At 41.4% G+C, this 21005-nt stretch overlaps 1 protein-coding gene across 2 annotated transcripts in view; it reads left to right on the top strand.

The window, feature by feature from the left end:
• SYNE1 (spectrin repeat containing nuclear envelope protein 1) overlaps positions 1–10876 on the top strand; it is a 459183-nt gene extending 448307 nt beyond the window's left edge. For both annotated transcript variants that reach the window (XM_084827854.1, XM_084827855.1), the window contains 2 exons: positions 442–500; positions 9956–10876. In XM_084827854.1, coding sequence (XP_084683980.1) covers positions 442–500; positions 9956–10199 — 303 coding nt within the window. In that variant the 3' untranslated portion in view covers positions 10200–10876. The remainder of the gene's footprint in view (positions 1–441; positions 501–9955) is intronic.
• The last annotated feature ends 10129 nt before the right edge of the window (positions 10877–21005 follow it).

The raw sequence follows: 21005 nt of genomic DNA, 5'->3' as shown, positions 1-21005 counted from the left end.
TATTGCTAGTGTGATAATTGAAAGTCCAATTACTGAGTCTCAAAACTATTGGTGCAAAAAAAGAAAGAACACCCCTTTGAATATATACTTTCAGAATTTAATTTTTAAAAGCATCAGCATGTACAATTATATCTTTTGCTTAAACATGAATTAATTCAACAACTAAATTAAGACATCTCCCATAAGGTTTTTTTTTAATGCACTACACTTTCTTTGTATTATGTTATTGAATATAGTGTCATTTCTAAGTTTGTGTTGTATGTTCAATTTCATATTCAATTTGGAACAGAAAAGAAAAGCCAGTTTCCTTGATTCATGGGACTTACTTACTTCATTTGATTTTGTGTTTCCTTTGCTGCACTTTTTGTTTTCATCAGTAGCTTGTCTTTATTTGCCTGGACTGAACATTCTTCTTTCTTTACCCCTGTTCATTGCAAACAGCTACGAGGCAAATGTAATGTCTCACAGCCTGGACCCTCTGTCAGCAGTCCACATAGCAGGTACCTTATTCTCCTGGTTTCTGCACTCTGTTCTAGAACTCCAAGAGGATGATGGAAACTGCCCATGATATGTGCCTGTCCATATTTGCTCTGCCAAAGAAAGAGACATTAAGCAGCTTAAGGATAGGCTTTCTTGTACAAGTATCAAATTACACAAAGCCAAAATATTCTTACAAGTAAGAATAAAAGTACTTGATAACTCCTTAGTATTCAGCTTTTGCTTCCAGTTAACTTACATTTAAATTATTTAGATGCATTTGGCTGCATGGATGTTTGTACTGCAGTTCAGTGGCAGATCCATGCTTAGGTCCATGGCAAAGACTTTTATCATCCTCTTCGTTTCTAGATGTTAAATTATGGCAGGTATTAGACCAATTCAGTATATCAGAATTCACGAAACCCGCAAATCTGGATAAAATAATACAGTAACTTCTTCCTTCCTTTTTCTTTTTTATATTAAGTTGGTAAAGTTTTGTTCAGTTTGTGGGCTTTCAGTTTCATGACTAACCATATTCCACATTCCAAAACCTGAAACACAAGATTTGGCAGCAACGCACCTTTTCTCCACTCTGAGACAACTTCTTTGCTGATCCAACATACTAACCATGGCCTCAGCCTTAGCAAGATGCTTGCATACACAGGGCATTTTGAGAGCAGCATACCCCACATTCGTGTAACCACGAGAGAACAGGCTTAACAGCTGTCACTTTCAGCTTTCACCTTGTGTCCAGCAAACTTGTCTTCCCTGCAGCTAACAGTGCTTCTGCATTCTGTCGGCATGACATGTGTGTCAGTGTGTATGTGTGTCTCTATGTGTCCTTTTGCCTATTTACCAATCAGCAATTCACTCTACCTCCCTGACCCTTTCCTTCCTTGTCTGGCCTGAGATAAAACAAAGAGTCCCAGAACATACACACACTTGTATTTTAGGTCCTTTTCCAATGACATTTTTTTTCTTTATATTCTCACAAGAATGTGAGAATATAAAGAAAGCAAGAAACACACTCTGAAAATGTAGCTCACACCAACTGTGGAACCAGTATCAGTCACCTCTGAGGTAAAGATTTATGTCAGTGAAAGCCACTAAAAGTTAGAACGGCCTAGGTCTCATTGAAATCAATAGAGCTAAAATGTTCCCTAAAGTGCTGAACTCAAATTCATTTCAATGGGACTGGCATGCCTACCATTTACTAGATTGTGCTTTTTTTCTTTTGGACCTTTTCAGTCTAACAGCATGAGAAACCTGAGAGAAATACATTTTATACAATGTTAGCCATTCAAACAAGCACTGAATAAATAAAGCATACAGTAAATCAAGTGAACTCCTTCACAAACTAGTTTTTTCCCCAACAAAACACTATTGTGAAATAAGTGCATGTAGGAAAGTGGAAATGCTAGTCAACTAGTCACTTATTGTCATGTTTTATTTATAATGCCTTAAAATGTTACATTCATACACTGGTTGTGCCTTTAGAATTGTGCCACTTTGCTGACAAGTGACTGGGATAGAAAATGTATTTAGTTCTCCCCCTCCCCCACAAGCGTCCATCAACTTGGCAATGTCAAAATCAGTTTTTTTAAACCCAGAACAGTATTGGAAGAAAGTTCTCTGGAAAACTGCTTGGCTGCAATTGCATTTTGGAGCACAGAATATGGTATCTAATGCAGATTTAATATATTTTTCTTTAAAGAAAACATCTTTAAAGAAAGTTGTGTTGATAGTTTTGATTAAAAACACACACAAAGATGTGTCTGTACTTTTTAGACTGTTCCAGTTTCCTCTACCCTCACCAATACTTTTTCATATCTCTCAGTTCTTCCTGCTCTTTGCTGTAACACACAAAAATGAGCACAAATCCTGGAGGAACTCTCTGAAAATGAATTTCACAAATACACCAGTCATCTGACCCATGCAAGGGAACGCATTTCTGCATTTCCCATAAGTCTAGGTTTCCCTCTTAAAATTGAACTATGAAAAACTAGCTCTAAGTTACCTGTTTTGTCAAAGGACAAATTAAGGAAAATCTGTTTTCAGTCAGCATGAGGCTGGACATCCTTTTTTAACACAAAGAGAAAAGACTGCTCAGTGACCAAAAGCAACAAAGGGTGTGTTACATTTGACAAATCTGTGAAATGAAGCTGGATTTGGGAAAATGAGGAAACTTGCAACAGGGCCTGCTGTGTCCACCGACTCTCCTCTTTTCTCTTCTTCCACAACTACACACAGCTTCTTAGAAGATTTTGGTATTGTAAAAGTCAGGCGATGGCCTAGCATGCTCCTTAGCAGCACTTTGCATCTTTAGGGCCTGCCGGCATTCTAGCTGCGGCATCTATGCGGCACCTCTCAGATCTGCTTTCTTCAGCTCTGTTTATTAACACATCTCTTAGCAGTACAACACAATAACCAATTTGTCATTCAGACAAGCGTGGAATACAAATGTGTTTCTATTGAATAGGGAAGTTAATCAAGCATGCAAGCCAGACAGGTTGTAGTTGATGTGTAATGCGGTTTTAACTGATAAAGGAGTACAAGCCACCACTGTGTTCTTTAATATTTTGACATGCCTCTGATCTGAGTACCTTGTGTTTGATCTTGCACTGGATCAGCAGTCCTTAGTAGGCTACGCATATAAAAGGAAACCAAGCTATTTTACCCACAGAATTTTGCTGCTGAATGTTAAATGGGCCGTAATTTTAAATGAACTTCATATAATTTAATATAACGTTCATCCATAAGAAGCTGTATGTAAATTGAAGTACAAGTACTATCATGCAACCTTCCATTCAGCCCTTCCTATTTAGCTCCTCCCATTGGTCTGCTTCTAGTGGCCCAAAGCAGCTACATGGCAGGCAGCAATAAATATTTGTGACTCACTTCCCAGCACTCCATATGATATATTAGGTGCCTTAATTATTAAAGTGTAATATTTTCTTACCCCAGAATGTTGGGTCTTGACAGGATAAAAGAAAAAAGAAAAATGCTTGTTTGCATAATGGGATTAACAATTGCAATTAACATAAAAAAGCAATTAGCATAAAAAAGACCAATGAAATATACCACTATCCAAAGCTATGCACAGGTCTTTTACTTCCTGCAGTGGCAGACAGAGCTGTGTACATAAAAGAGAAATTTTTTTCCAGCCATGGACTTGAGTCTGTATAGATATTTTATGTGATAAAAATGTAAGAGATTAAAGCAACTGTGTCCTGTGTTCAGACCCATTTGCACTATGTTCCCTTAAAGAGCTGTACTTGGATCTTGGCGCCAGTAATCCAGCCTGTAGTCTCAAAACCCACTAATCAAATACTATATTATTTTATCTCACTTTTCATTTCTAATGATAACCCAGGCCTGAAGGATCATCTCAGATTTCATGGAATAAAGAAATGCAGTGGTGTATGTTCAGAGCAAATGGTCAGTGATCATGAATCATTTTCTCTGTCCAATTGCTCGCTGTGGGTTTGTCCGTGACTCTTAATGCCTTTGTTCAGTCAGGTTAAAAATGTTTATTAATCTACTTCAGGTGAGACAGCTACTAAAGTGAAATTAGTGAATGGCAAAGCTAACACAGCTATTGAAGGTGAAGATTGATTTAAAACAACAACTTTAAGAAGAGACCTGAATTAAATCAAGTGTTCTTGCCAGGCTGAGCAATAATTTTGCATCTCTCCTGGGCTACATTTTGAAAGAAAGGTTATTTCATATAGAGCTTAGAATTCCCATACATTACAACACATATATTGTTGGATCCAGAGTCTTTATTGCAGAGGCCGTAGTGTCCCCAAGTGGAGTTCTGATCAGAATGCTCCACCAGATGATAAGCGGGGAGAGAGAGACCATTTTCTCCCCTCCTTCTGCAACACCCAGCAATACTTCTGCCACTGTTTCGAAGGGTCCCATGACCCTCCATGGCAGATTTTCAGGGGACATAGGGGGTGGCATGGTGAGGGGAGAATCAGCAAAAATTGCCTGCTTCCCTGTTCAGCCAGTGGAAAAGATCTGCTGGATTGAAAGCCTCCCGTGGATGGAAGGAGCCCCTCTGTCCATGGGTGGCTTTTGCTGGAGCCAGCCTGTTGTCAGTTGAAATATTAATCGAGGCTGCTGCAGAGCAGGTCTTAGCAAGGTGCGGTTTATTGTTTAGCCCAGAATCCTCAAGCCCTATATCCCTTGATTGATGTAATGCAACCCAACCCCATGGAATTGTGTAACCAGAGTCAAGAAATTACTGAGATATCCATTAGTGTATAAATGCTTCTGATTTGATACAAAAGTATGCCAGCTTTAGATTAAAAACAGTGCTTTTGAAGTTGGTCCCCTAGAAACAGGAAATATGTGAACATAATTTAGATGCCTCTCTTATAGCACTAAAGCCCCCAGCATGTACTGCTGCATTCTGTCCCTGTTAGTTCTAGACCACTCTCTTACTAATTACAGTATTTCAGACATATAATTCCTCTTCCTGGAGATAAGGACATAAATTGTACATAGTCATAATGGGCCTGGATTAAATAACACTCACTGCCACAAAGTTGTTTCTCTTACATAAGTATTTTTCAAATAAAAGGTTTTGTGTTGATTTTTAAACTAAAATATTTTTGTACTAAAGCAGCTACTTGGCCTACAAGCAGCTCTGGCACCAGTGGTTGTTCCTTTCAACTATCTGCTTGTGGTGCATTGTTTATTTTATTTATTTATATTTATATACCACCTTATTTGCCGAAAAGCCATCAAGCTGGTACACAGCAATTAAAAACATAAAACCTTAACATAAGAAAAAAAAAGAAAAAATAAAACATTCAAACTTGTGATCTGGTTCTTATGATTGATTATAAATCATGATATGTAATCTGGCATGAGCTAATATGTTTGGGGTTTGGGGATTTGAGCTATTTAGCTATTTGACGTTCGGTTTCTTGGAGCTTTTTAGCTCTGTAAATCTATGATTAATATTAATTAGCTTCAGACAATTTGTCAGGGACTTTACATCTATATCATAACATAAAACAACAGCAATAATACTGGGTTGGATCCAGACCAAAGTAATTGCATTTAAGTCCCAGTGCAATCAATGTGATTGTTTTCAGTAATTGAAAATAATCAAGTAGCTAAATATCATCTGGCAATAAATTCCCTAAATCAAGAGCAATAAGAGAAAAAAGAGAAGGATGCAAAACAGAAAGAAAAAAATGCGAGACTCACAGCACAATCCTATGCATGCCTGCTCAATGGGACTTACTCCCATGTAAGTGTATAGGATTGCAGCGTTAAGGAGAAAAAGAAAACAAGTATAGTGGAAAGACGGAAAAGATGAATATGCAGAAATCACAGATGAAAGCAGGAGTTAGAAAATAGATCTGTTTAAAAGTGAATAACATAACCGTAAACTGAATGAGAAACACAAAAGGTAGCCAGTGCAATCAAATGTGAACACACATGATCATATTTGTATGCAGAAATAATAAAATGAGTTCGAATTGCAAGATAGAAACAGAAGTCTTAAGAGGGCAATAGGGAAGGCCACAAACAGCATTACAATAACCCAAATGAGACAAGAAAATGAACCACAGTATGAACAAAATCAACAGAAAGAGAATAATACATTTTAGTAATGTTTGATTCATTTCTGTTCTCTCTTTTGATCCAGAAAGCTCCCCAAGGTAGCTTTCATAAAATAATAAAATTATTTTACATAAAATAATAAAATACAAATTAGTTTTGGGGCTGTTTCTACCGCTTTCAACACATAACTCTTTGTTGGCCTTTCCTTGTGGATCTTTCCATTGCCTTCCATCCCGTCTCGCTCTTCTGACCACTGGTAGTTGGATACTTCATTGCCAGGCTGCATGCTCATTCTTTCCAGGCCTGCAGAACTCCTCACTGTCCAAGGCCTAGAGAGGGAGGAGCCTGGTGCAGACATTGTGTCTGAGCCGCTAAGCCTTGGTGGTTGGATGTTCAATTGCCTGGCTGTGCACTCACATAATAAATGGTACACAACTGGAAATTGCAAGATTTAACTACTGATGAATCTGAAAAGAAAGAGTAGCACCCAGAATGACATCAACTTTGAGAGGGTGAGAAAATAACATTAGATAAAGTAACAGAAGAAGAATCCAGAATAAAAATAAGGAATTCTGCCTTTGACAATTTTTAACTTTAGGGATTAGGGAGACAGCTATGAGGAAATAGCAAAATGTTAAACTAGCAAGACAAGAAAAACAGGAAGCAGAAAAGAATAGCTGGATATCATCAGCATTAAAATAATAACACAAAAGAGAACCTAAAGGAGAAAGATAAAGAAGAAAGAACCTGAAAGGGAGCACAGAGGAACCCTAGTATGTTGTGGAAAAGAAGAATGAAGACCATGAACTGAAATACAAAAATAATGAAGAGATAGAGAAATTAACAGTATCAAAAGCTGAAGATAAAATAAGAACAGAATACTAGTGCTGCTGTTTGGACAGAGTAAGAGAATTACTAGAGAGAACAACCCAATGGCCGACAGTGTTTTGGGGGACCATGGGATAGTTCGGATTCCTGGATCCAAAGTCAGAGTCAGCGCTCCAACTTCAGACCCAGGAGTCCGAGCTCCTGCCCCACCCCCATATTTTGCAGCTGGGCCAGAGAGAACTGCAGTGGCTGCCTCTCCAAGGTTGCAGTAGCAACCTCGGAGAGGAGGGAAAGGGGGCGGTTCTGTGGGAAGAGAGGGGACGGGACTGGGGAGGCTGGCTTTCGAGGAATCCCCCAGCCTCGTTCCCTCCTGCTCTGCAGAGCCCCAGCTAGATAGGTGAGAAAGCCCACCTAGCAAAAATGCAGAACAGGAAGAGTGCTCCTCTGCACTTCTTGTGCTCTCATAGGATAGGATTTTGCCCTAAGTAAATCAAAGTAGTTTCTGGTCTGGAAACCAGGCTGATAAGAATTAAAAAGAGACTCAAGTAATTTAAAATCTGAGAAGACAGTCAAGCAATTTAGAAACAAGGGAAAGAAGAGGGAAGCAGTAATTGGCTAAAAACTAAATAATCAAGAGGTGTTGTTTTTTTTTTAAAGGAAGTAACTAATGCAGATTTAAAATCAGATGGGAAACACCAGAAACTAAAGAAAGATTGTGGCTGAAGTCATATGCATGCTTCTTTCTAGGAATACCTGTGAAGTTCTCTGAGCTTGAGCCCAAACATAACTCTAGAGCCTTCCCAATGGTACATAAACCCTGAAATTCTTCTCCAACTTATATTAAGCCCTATCTACAAAGTGTGCCAATGGAGTTTCCAGCACTGTTGAATGGGTAACAGTTTTAATCACATTTGTATCGTGTCCTTCCTCCAAGGAGCTCAGGGGCTTCTATTATTTGGTTCTCATAACAACCCTGTGAAGTAAGTTAGGCTGAGATATGTGACTGGCCCAGAGTAACCCAATGAGCCTTACTGGAAACAAAGCCCTATGAGGAGAGACTGAAAGAACTGGGCATGTTTAGCTTTGAGAAGAGAAGACTTAGGGGAGATATGATAGCGCTCTTCAAGTACTTGAAAGGTTGTCACAGAGAGGAAGGCCGGCATCTCTTCTCTATCATCCCAGAGTGCAGGACACGGAATAATGGGCTCAAGTTACAGGAAGCCAGATTCCAGCTGAACATCAGGAAAAACTTCCTATTGTTAGAGCAATACGACAATTCCCTAGGGAGGTGGTGGGTTCTCCCACACTGGAGGCATTCAAGATAAGGCTGGACAGCCACTTGTCAGGGATGCTTTGACTTGGATACCTGCATTGGGCAGGGGGTTGGACTCGGTGGTCTTATAGGCCCCTTCCAACCCTACTATTCTATGATTCTATGACTGAGGGGTGATTTGAACCACTTCTCCCAGCCCTGTTTTTTAAGAGAACATTAGGCTATACCAGCAGTGCTAGAATCATAGGAAGGGAGGAAAACAAATGGTTGTTGAATTCATTTATTTTCCTCTTGCTTCAAGAAATCTGCACATGGGCATCTGCACATTGCATGCATGCCCACATCTGTAGGTTCTAAACGCCAAATCCAGACCCTCCATTTTTGAAGGATGTGGATTGCACAATCAAAGCCTACGCACACTAGGTTGGATGTGCATAGGTCTTATGTGCAAATGTCACCTCCAATACGTGGACATAGGACACAGTGAAGAGGACCTACAGGCACAATTCTGGACAATGCACATACTTGCCCACACACGTATAACTGTACCCAAAGTGGCTGCACAGGGCTAAAGGATATGCAGGAGTCATGCGAGGAACTAGTCACATCAGTGAAAGAGGTTGTGTCGTGTTGAAAATGGCAGGTAAGCAGCACTGCCTGTTCCCTTTGTTTGTATCTCAGCCCATTAACTTCCCAAATTGGCATTTTGTCAGATACTGGAAGGCTGGGTCCAATTGAACTTCAGTATAGAATACTCTGATGCTGTTAAATGTGCCATATCCTTTCAGTGCATTCATAATGTAAGGGTATACTTAATACCAGACTAAGCAGCTTTCCATCCTTGCTTCAGTGATGTGCCTGTAAATAATCTCCAAACTTTTGTTTTTGATCTTGGACCTCTTGCCAGCCCTATCATCTCAAGCAGTTAATCATTTATCAGCTTTGAACATTCAAATCTCCATTAGTCAACTAAAAGTAGCAAACAGAACTTCCTGGTTTTCTTGAGGGTTTTGAGGGATGGGAAGATATGTGCCCATAAATTGTCCTGTAACAACAAAATGACACCCCCACCCCCTGCCCCAAGGTTAACAACTGGAGAGATAGAGTCACTTCAATAAATCACAAAGGCACAAGGGTGGATATAATTTCCTGGTTTTGAAACCAGAAATCCTTGTCAGGACAAGCAAAAGCTCTTTTGTTGGTGTTTGCTGATACTTTTTTTTTGGGTTATAAATTATATTACGTGATCAGGAAGGATTCATCTGAAGTTCAACAATGGCTTTTAACTGCTGATTCAGTGCAAAATGAGGCTACACTGTCCTGTACTACCTGGGAGTTAAAATCCTGCAAATTGAATGTGGGCACATTTATTATACTCGTGAGATAAATAAAAATGATTTGGGCCACATCCCTAAAGAAACATTGTTAATGCATGCACCCTTACATCCCAGTCCTAACTTTATTGACTTAAAAGCAAACCCTGTTATTTGCTTAGGATTACATCTTTATATATCAACATGAGGTTATTTTAAATTAGTTTTGAACATGATGGTTGTACTTGGTAGCTTTAGATTTGTAGGGAGTAGCACATAATTTTTAATCATTACACATCTTGTTCCTAATCCGACTGTTTCCAAGCAGACTTCTGATAGCATCCAGAAAATGTCCACTTGGATATAAAATGCATCTGGAACCTCTAAGCCATGGACGCCACATGCATATTTAAATTGGTATTCCAGGAAGTTCTTTTATGGTAATGCATGAGTTTGTTTCTGCATTGGACTCTCTCTTCAGGTCCACAAGAGGTGGCTCAGATTCCTCCCATTCTGAGGATCAGCCAGCACGGCGGCAGCAGCAGTGCTTCTTCCTCCGGGTGCTCAGAGCTGCTGTCCCACTTCAGCTTCTCTTGCTGTTCTTGATTGGACTCGCCTGCCTGGTGCCAATGACAGAGGAAGACTACAGCTGCGCCCTCTCCAATAACTTTGCACGCTCCTTTCACCCCATGCTAAGATATACTAATGGCCCACCACCTTTATGAAGCAGCTGAAAAGGTGATGGGGAGTGGGGGGGGGTCAAATGCAGGTACACCTAGTGCGGTAGCTCTCCTGTGACCTCTGTACTCAGACACGTAAGTGTACTCAGGACTGTTAAAAAAAAATCCGTACCAAAATGAGTCAGGCATTATATGACTGGCATCATTTAAAATTCATATCTCTGACACTGAAAAGGCTATGAAATAAGTGATAGAATCTTTTTTTCCAGCCAACATTCTGGATTTTTCAGTCATTTTTATAATTTGAGCTGCTGCCCAGTACTATGCATAGCCAAGGACTTCGGCCTGAAGGACGGCCTTTCCTGTGTGCTACTCGTATCAGTCTATTACTCAATCTTTCCTTATCTACACTATTGGTATTTTACAGTATACAAACATATAAAAAGCCAACTGTGCTAAAGAGATTTTAGAGACTATTGTAATATAAAATTTTAAAGAGCTTGTAAGGCAACCTATTATTTCCCCCATTTTTTGTGGGATTTTGGGTGGGGCATGATGTTCTAACCTTTGCTTTGGATGCACAAGCTGTAAATCTGAATGGCACTTTTTATAGTTTAAAAAAAAGTAATGGATGTAATAAATAAGATCCTGAAAGGCTTTATGAACAAATCATGAATATTCAGTATTAAAAAAGAAACATATTTATGTATGTACAGTTTGCTAAGACTGATTTTGTTGTATTGATTTTTTGTTAGCGAAAACCATGAAATCCTTTGTCTGTGTGCTTATATATATATATATATATATATATATATACACACACACACACACACACGTGTATGTGTGTGTGTGTGTGTGTGTGTATATATATATATATATATATGAGCAATATATAAGCAGAAAGTCAAGCCCAAATCTTTCTTTCTCTCTCCCCCTCATACACACCAAGAAGGCAACAGCTCAGACTTGATAGAGCACCTGCTTTGCATGCAGAAGGTGCCAGGTTTGGTCCCTGCCATCTCCAGGTAGGGCAAGGAAATAATCCTGCCTGAAACCCGGGTGAGCCGCTGCCAGCCAGGGTCGACAATACTGGGCTGACAGATGGACTGACTCAGTATAAGACAGCTTCCTATGTTCCTGTGTTGGACACACATACACAAACATATTACAATTCCATAAAAATTAAAATAAAAGCCATGGTAATGATCTTTTTTAAATATGTGGGAGAGGCTAAGTTAGAAATAACATTTTCAGAATATTCTTGTCTATAGGAAAAGTCTTCTGTTAAAAGAATTGTCCTAATCCAGAGGAAGCACAACTGGAGTGGCCAGAATACATAGAAGGACAGCAGTAGGGAGGACCGTACAGATGCACGCTCCCAAACAGATGCTTAGCACTATCGAGGATGACATCACAAACCCCCTGGTCAAGTGAAAAGGAGCACATGTACACACACACACACACACCAGTTCTGAAGTGCCAACCATCTATTCACCCCAAGTGATATTTGAATGCAGGTGCAAACACAGGTGTATAGCTTCTACAAGGATCTCTGAACTGGGACCAAAAAAGTTACCACATTCAATTCTGCTATTGGTATCTTCTACCAATTGGCAGAGGGCGCAATCCTATGGGGATAGTCAGTCGCCTCTGAACTCAGATGGTCATTGGTGACTATCCAATGCAGGGTGGGCAGAGCACAGAGGGGATCTTCCCCTCCACACTCTGGTCACCCTGCATTTGTGGCTGGATGGCAGATTTCGGCTGTCTAACTGGAGCAGGGCAGGCGGGGGGGCAGAGGGCGCATAGGAAGCATAGTACTGGTGCTTCTGCTGTCCCCTCCCTGCCCCCAGGATAGCTGCCTTTTCTCCCACTCCGCGCTGCTCTTCCGAGCATGGAGCTGAGGATGAACTGCGCCACCTAAGCGAGGGAGGGGGCAGGGAGGCAGTTTCCTTGGACTGCTGGTTTTCGGTTGCTGAAAACCAAAAAATCCTATGGCCCATCTAGCCGCTGTCTAGCAGTCATGGGATTGTGCTATCATCATCATCATTACTACTACTACTATTATTATTTAATTTTCTGTAGGTTACTTATATTTGCAAATGTTGCTTTCACTTATTGACAAAGTGCATCAGATTGCAACAGACTGATCAATGAAGCGTCATAAACACAGCTGAATCTCCAGCAGATTATCTTGAGATAATCACAAAGATTTATGCTTAATCCTGGTGGTGGTAGATGAGAAATATTACTAGCAGTAGTAAAAATAAATAAAATCATTCTTCCCCCCTCTGAAGACTGTAAGCATTTGCATAGCTAGAACAACTTTTCTGTGTTTGAGAAACTGCAGATTCTTGTCCTAAAGTTATTTCTGCTTTAATTGTATCTTTTAAAAACTCACTTTGCTCAAATTTAATATTATTCCGACTATTCATTCCTGAATATGTTTTGAAGAAGATGGAGGAAGGAGTGCATTGGATTATGCATTAGAAAGAGCAAAAACATTGTTTCATTGAAAGAAGGTTGATTGCATTGCAGTGATGCCATGATCTGAGCTAAACAAAATTTGTATGGTCAATTGAGGGAAGGGGTCAGTCATTGGCAATCTCAGGACAATAGATACTGGTTTGACTGTCATTCCCTGTCCTCAGGGATTGCTGGTAATTGTTATGCTCCAAGGGACCAGGCATCTCTAACAGATTCCTCAGCACCTCAAACAGTTACCAGTATTCTGTGTGGGAAGACATGGCAGTATATAAAACTGATAGAACTTTCAGAGTGTGATCAGAACTGAGCCTTTACTGTCAGCCAGACAACATCCAAGCTTCATACTAGAAAGAAGAATGTAGTACACTTGAGGTACATCTCATATTCCAGACACTGAAATCAAGTGTCAGGTAGACTGTGCTCTAATCTTTTGTCAATTGCCTCAATGACTTCTTTACACTTGTGTCAATATTATGACATTCATCTTCTGCAAATCCTGGACTGTGGCTAGCATTTGACCACAGTCCCCAACATGATTACAATGAAGCAGTTCTGTGGCATTCATCCGTTAAAACTGGGATGGGGATGATCTGAGGAGACACTTTAATCTTCCATGAGAAATTGTGTGGGAATTGAAGGGAAATAAGTAAATCACTATGCTGATGTAAGTATAGTCAAGTGCTTCTCACTAATAGTGCCAAACATTATGCATCGACTGGAATAGACAATTCTTCAGAGCATCTTCATACTCTGCTTTCAGTAGCAGGGAAATAGGATGTACTATTAGCAATTTTTCCACACTACTAAACAAAACAACCATCTGTTTCCATAATGCGGGAGGGGGGCTGTGGCCCTCCAGATGTTGGATGCCCAATTCCCATCAGCCCCAACCAACATGGCTAATGGTCAAAGATGATGGAAGGCATAGTCCAATAACAGGGAGGACCAAAGGTTCCGCACTCCTGATGTAAAGCATCTTTCTTCTTTGTAAACGTTCCGGTAACTAAAGTATGTGCACCATAACTGGACAGTTAGCTATCTTCTGTGTTGTGTACAGAGGAAAAACTTTTCTCAGTTCTTCCTCCCCTCTCAAGAACACAGGAGTGTGCATTGTTCTACAGCACATTACTCAGGCACTGTTGCTTTGGGGCCTATTAGTATCAGGCATGACTCCCGGTCACTCCTACCTAGGTTTCAGCTGTATATCTTGGAGACAATTTATTTATTTTTACTGCATTTATATCCTGCCTTTTTTCCTCTTGCAAGGAACCCAAGGCGGCTTACATTATTCTCCTCTCTGTTTTATCTTCACAACAACAACCCTGTGAGGTAGGTTGGGCTGAGAGTCTGTGACTGGCCCAAAGTCACCCAGTGAGCTTCCATGGCCAAGTGGGGAATAGAACCCAGATTTCCCGGCTCCCAGTCCAACACTCTAGCCACTACACCACACTGGATCCAATTGATGAGAACCCAAATGGGAAGAAAATTAAAAATAAAGGGCCAAATAGGATCTCTGTTTCTAAGACTAAATGTCAAAGATGCAGTAACACTGTTTCATTGCATAGGAAACCAATATATAAACTCCAGAATCTCTATAAAATGGTCTGAACTTTATTTAAGGGACTTTACAAGCAGAGGGATGTTAACGCATGATCTCTGCAAACGTGTCTATCCTTACACTCTACCACACACGGAGTAAGGAGAACTTTAAACTTAAGGCACACAATGGATTCTTGGCCTACTCAAAACTCAAACACACACATATATACACAGTTGAAAAACTGGTAATATGTATTTTAAATATGTATTACACAGACATATGTATGTATAAGAAGATATTGGGGAATAGCACCATCCACAATCACTCGATTACAATTCCAAGTGAAAAGGATATTGTTTGGCAGTGAGTACACAGGAGGAAGTCTTAAGTCCAGAGACAGCAAGGATTCCCCTGTGTGCTGCTCAGCTGAGCAAGGCACAGAGGAATCCTAGCCATTATCTCCAACCACAGATTGGAGATAGTGGGGATGCAAAAGCAAGGGACTCAGTTGTTGCTGAGAGGAGCTTCTCTTCCCAGTGCTGGTTCAGTCCACTCATGCGCTGCGTGAAACTGGGGACTTGTCTGTGCTGCACTTTCCCCTATTAGGAAGGACACGTGGGAGTCCCATTGCTCTTACGTTAGCCTATGGAGCCATATTTGCAGTAGCAGCAGGAAACATATATTTGCTTGCAGAATGGGAGCTGATTTTAAGATAGGTATTTGCATAAGAAGGCTTGGTGACTATTCTATGACTGTCAGCTGATCCTAATAAATTTGGCAGGAACAGACTAAGTGGATTTGATTCAGAATGAGACGGCGTCTGGTGTTCAATAAGTAAGGTGAGTAATTCTGTCCTAAATAAAGCTAGACTGCTTTTCACTTGGGTGTAAACCTCACTGAATTCAAATGAGATTCACTTCCAAAGAAATATGCATTGGATCAGACAGCATGTCTGTAATGGCCACCAATCTTGCTTGAGGACTTTGCTCTTGCAGACGAAAAGTGGGAGGTGATGTTTGCTGGTTCACCGTTTCACCTGCAGCCGTTAGAAGGTTGAGCAGATTTTGGGAAGGCACAAGCAACTCCAAGGGCAAGGAGGACCTGGCAAAAGTCACCTCCCCCTCTTCTGCCAGTAGGCAATTTCCACTGGATCAAATGACTGGCATGGATGAAGGAGTCCTTCTGTTTGCAGAACATGAAGTCTGGATCCAACCTTCTGTGCATAGAATCAGGGACAAGGAGAGTAAGGGACAACATTCTAAATACCTGCAAACTACCAGGGCTAGAATCAAAGGTAATGCCGAAATGCCAAAAGTCCCACAGGACCTAGGAAATTACTTTAGGGAGCAATCCTATGGCCAATAGCAAGCAGCCAGATGGCCATAGGATATCTTGTTTTCTAGGAACTGACCTTCCCCCTCTCTTCTGCGCTGCCTCACAGGAGCGTCCGAAAGAGGAGCACAGAGCGTCCGAAACGGGGCGTTCCAGGGGGCGTTCTGGATGAGGAGGGCGGAAATGCCGGTATGACACATCCAATGTGTGTTGTACAGCAGCCTCCTTCCCCGCTCTGCCCTCCTGTGGCTACACAGCTGTCTAGCCAAAAATGCAGGGCAGAAGCACAGAGGGAACGATCCCCTCCATGCTTCTCCTGCCCTGCATTGGATAGGCCGTTGCCTCCAAGTTTGGAGGCAGCCGCCTATCTGCATAGGATTGCGCCGTTAATTGAGGGGAACTTATGAGGGTATGGCCAGTTCTTGAAAAAAGTCCAAAAGCACATAGGTGTGCTCAGTTCATAGGGTACACTGAAACTATTTCCTTGGATCCCTAACCCTTATATTACAATAAATTAAAGGTGGTTTCAGACATAAATCCATATATATTTCTGAAGTTAAATCATCCATCCATCCGTCATAAGACAAATACCCACATGACTTTTAATTCCTATGATAAAAGAATAATATTCATTCTGAACAATTCTTAAACAGCATTCAAGCTCACCTCTAATTATTTTAAATCAGAGGAAGGTGCTCCGAATTAAGAAATAACTAATATGGAAAGTATACTTAAAGAAAAGCAAAGGAAGTTGAAATGCAATGTAAAATATTCTGAAATATTCTGAAAGGAAGAAAAATTGAGAAAATGATTCAAGCTCTGTGGGTTTACACCAAAAACAAATCATCTGAGATCAAATTGATGTTGGTTGTCTTGTCAAACAAATAATTTCATTCATCAAAGAAATCGATGAATTAAAGAAGCAACAGAGTGTATTTACCTGGATGTCGGTAAGCTGCTGATTCTGCATCTTTTAAAAACATATTTACTAATAGAACAGAAGGAGAAGAAAAATGTATGACATCCATAAATGTCTTATTTCAGTCATTTGTTCATTCTTAGGCTGCTAAATGCCACTTGTCCCTCTAAGAAATTGGATACCAGCTGCTCAGGGCTCCCATAACTAGCTAGCATGCCAAAACCTCGTGTGCAATTTGAATTAACCAAGCAAGTCACTTTACTAATACTAAGAACACTGCAGACACTGGCCTCTTATTGCTTAATCACAGGTGGCTGAATGCCACTTCTTCCTCTAACAAGTTGGATGATGACAATGTTAGTATGCCAGAATTCCATTCAGTATTGATTCTTTATCTTGTAAAACAGTTATTTATTGAGCTTATAAAACATAAAGTCAGTGGGAATGCATGATGGCCATTCAGTGTCTTATTTCAATACTACATGGCATGTTGCATATTCACCACGGTTGGAGTCTCTACTACCAACTATCTGACCAAGGAGAAGATGTGGATGATGCTTTCCGAAAGCAAACTGCAAATGTTTTAAGGAAACATGAAGTAGTAGTAATGGGCAACTTTAATTATTCTGATCTCTGGTGGGGAACAAACACTACCAACGATGGTCTCCAGGAAATTTCTGACTTGCCTTGCTGACAACTTTCTCCTCAGAGAGTGGACAAAGGAATGAGGGGAACAGCCATCCTTGACTTCATTCGGACCAATATGGAAGAGTTAGCTAATGAGGTGAAAGTACCAGGAACTTTGGGGGAACGTGACCTTCTAATGGTCGAGTTCTTGATTTTAAGGAAAACTAAAGCTGAGTGTGTACCTTCGATTTCAGGATTTCAGGAAAGCTGATTTTAATAAACAATGATAAGCGGGATTCCATAGCAGAAAAATCTAACAGGAGGAGGAGTTCAAGAGGGATGGGAGTTCCTTAAAAAAGGTGATACTAAAGGCACAATCAGAATCCAAATGAGGGTGAAAAAATGGAAGACTACAGAAGAAGCCAGTGTGGCTACACAAAAAACTCAGCAATGATCTGAAAATCAAAAAGGACATAGGAGGTGGAAGGAGGGACAGGTCACTAAGGAAAGGTACAGGTAGGTAGCCTGAGAATTGCAGAGATGGAGTCAGAAGGCTAAAGCTTAGAATGAGCTCAGGTTGGCAAAGGATGCTAAGAATAACAACAAGGGCTTCTTCAGATATGTTCAAAGTAAAAGGAGGACAAAAGTATTGGTAGACCAGCTGCTCAGCAAAGATGGCAAAATTGCGATAGGTGACCATGAAAAGGCAGAAATGCTCACCAACTGCTCAACTCCTATTTTTGACTCAGTCTTCTCCCAAAAGAGAATCTGTGTCCAATCTGGCATATCTGACAAATAGAATGAAGGGGTAGGAGTGCAGTTTGAGGTTGACAAAGAGATGGTCAGGGAATATCTAAGCACGTTAAATGAGTTCAAGTCCCCAGGTCCAGATGAATTGCATCCTAGGCTGTTGAAAGAGCTAGTGGAAGGACTCTTGGAACAGCTATGTATCATCTTTGTGAAATCCTTTGAGAACGGGGGAAGCACCGGAGGAGGGCAAACGTTTCCCTATTTTCAAAAAAGGGCAAAAGGGGAATTATAGATCAGTCAGTCTGATATTAATACCTAAGAAGATTTTAGAGCAGAGTATAAAGCATCCAATCTCTAGGCACCTTAACACTAATGCAGTGATCACTGGAAGCCAGCATCGGTTTGTCAAGAACAAGGCCTGCCAAACTAATCTTATTTCATTTTTTGATCGGGTAAATTGTAGAAATGCTGTGGGCATAATATATTTTGATATCAGCAACAAAGCTTGACAAAGCGCCTCTTGATACCCTGATTAGCAAGCTACTTAAGTGTGGGCTGGATTGTACTACCGCTAGGTGGATCCACAGCTGGCTGGAGAACTATACTTAAAAGTGTGCTCATCAATGGTTCCTCATCAAACAGGGGGAGGTATTGAGTGGAGTGCCTCTGGGCTTGATCCTCGTCCCTCTGTTCTTCAGTATTTTTAGTAATGACTTGGAAGAAGAGGTGAAGGGAATGCTTATTAAATTTGCAGATGACACAAAACTATGTGGGATAGCTAATACCTTAGAAGATAAATAAAATTCAAAATGATTTTGATAGGGTAGAAGACTAAGCAGAAAATAAGAGAATGAAATTTAACAGAGACAAGTGAAAAGTTCTTCATGTAGGAAAAAGAAATATAATGCACAGGTATAAGATAGGGGGTACCTTGGCATTAGTACATGTGAAAAGGAGTTGTAGTTGATCACAAGCTGAATATGAGTCAGCAGTGTGATATGGCTAGAAAAAAGGCAAATGCATTTTAAGGTTGCATCAAAAGAAGTATAGTTTCAAATCACAAAAAGTAATAGTTCTACTCCACCCTGCACTGGTCAGACCTCACCTTGAATGCTGTGTCCAGTTCTGGATGCCACACTTTAAGAAGGATTCAGATGAATTAGAATTAGGGATGTATGAAAGTCACTTATTATTTATATTTATATATTTATTACATTTATACCCCGCCTTTTTTCTCTTGCAGGAACCCAAGGCGGCTTACATTATCCTCCTCCGCTCCATTTTATCCTCACAACAACAACCCTGTGAGGTGGGTTGGGCTGAGAGTCTGTGACTGGCCCAAAGTCACCCAGTGAGCTTCCATGGCCGAGTGGGGACTAGAACCTGGATCTCCCAGCTCCTAGTCCAACACTCTTGCCACTACACCACACTTACCTTTTCGACAGGGTGATTCATGGTGGGGGGGCGGTGCTCTGGACCTCCCCACAAAATCCTAAACCATCCGGCTCCGCTCCGTGGTGGCTCCGCAGAGGCGCCGGCCAGGGCCATCCACCGCCGGAGTTCCGGCCACAGACAGGCTACTGCGGATGCAAATGGTGGCCGCCGTAGCGGCCGCCATTTGCGTCCTGCGAAGCTGCCGTGATAGGCTATGTAACTATTTACGTAGCCTATCACGGCAAGCCAAAAAAAAAAACACAACAGCGTACACAAATGGTGGTGGCTGCAGCAGCCACCATTTGCGTTCCCTATTTTGAGCCGTTTTAGCCTACGTAAATATTTACGTAGGCTATTACGGCGGGGAAAAAAAGAAACGCAAATAGCGCCCACTACGCTATTTGCGTTCCCTTTTTTCACCATAAAACGGCTCAAAATAGGGAACGCAAATGGCGGCTGCTGCATAAATACTTACGTAGCCTATCACGGCCTCCGCAGGGACGCAAAAGGTATTTACCTAAGTATTTACGTAGCCTATCACGGCTATGATCAGGAAGTGAATGGTGGCCGCAGGGCGGCCGCCATTCGCAAGTCAGCACGGACAGCAGCAGGTAAGTGCTCTATTTCGCGCGCCTTTCGTGGGTTGGGGGGGCGGGGGCTTCGTTCCACCATGGATTTCGGGGGCATTCGGTGCATTCGGCCTCCCCGAGATCCATGGTGGAATTCTCTGACATCCCTAAGAGTAATTTCGGAAAACGGCAACAAAGATGATCAGGGGACTAGAAATGAAGTCATATGAGGAAAGATTCAGGGAAATGGATATGTTTAGCCTTGAGAAGAGCAGACTGAAGGGGAATATGATAGCATAGAAGAGGGCTGGAACCTGTTTTCTATCATTCAAGACAGTAGGATACAAAATAACAGGCTTAAGTTACAGGAAGGCAGATTTTGCTTGAACATCACCAGGAAAAAAATCCTCATGGTTAGAGCAGTCAGACAATGGAACCAAGTGCCTAGAGCGGTGGTGGGCTTTCCATTGCTCGCTAGAGGTATTCAAGCAGAGACTGGGCAGCCATCTGTCAGGGATGGTTTAAACTGGATTCCTACACTGAGCAGGGGGTTGGACTCGATGGCCTAAATGGGCCTTTCCAGTTCTATGCTTCCATGATTCTACATGTGTTTGCTCCAAAGCTCCACTGTCTTCAACTGGGCTTAATCCCAGGTATGTATAGGATTGCAACCTTAGCAAAGGCTTCACTGTACTGATCAGGCCAGATAGTTGTACTTAGTTCTCATCGTGCCAATTGCCTGTTGTGCTTGCAGCGCTCATTGGGGACCAGGACAGAAGGGCAGTAACCACACTTAGTCAAGGTTAGGTTAAAATTGGCCACAACTTTGGCAGTAGCATCAGTGCCTTTGGCATGGCATAGGGCCAGGATCCCGTTATTGAACAGTCTGACGGCTGGCTGATTCTGACTGCTGGCCCCCTGGGTTATGAATAGGAGTGGCAGGAATCTTGGACCCACCCTAGCATGGACCAGTAACATAGCCCCCTCCTGTTACCAGGGTGTATGGCAGACATGCCAGCCTCCAAGCTGAGCTGGAGCCTTGAAACCTCCCTCCAACATCTCTTATGGGAACCAACCACCCCCTTTGAGGAGCTGGGTCCCACCCACCACCCAACAAAGTTGTGACAAAGGAAGCAAAACACATATGCTCTTCAACAGTGGCGTTGCTATGGGGAAGGCAAAAGAAACATGGC

This window comes from Heloderma suspectum, chromosome 1 (genome assembly GCF_057233095.1).
Source record: "Heloderma suspectum isolate Gila_16-S chromosome 1, 16-S_ref, whole genome shotgun sequence".
NCBI classification, from domain to species: domain Eukaryota; kingdom Metazoa; phylum Chordata; class Lepidosauria; order Squamata; family Helodermatidae; genus Heloderma; species Heloderma suspectum.
The sequence above is the reverse complement of the archived record's forward strand: the minus strand, read 5'-3'. Positions and strand labels throughout refer to the sequence as shown.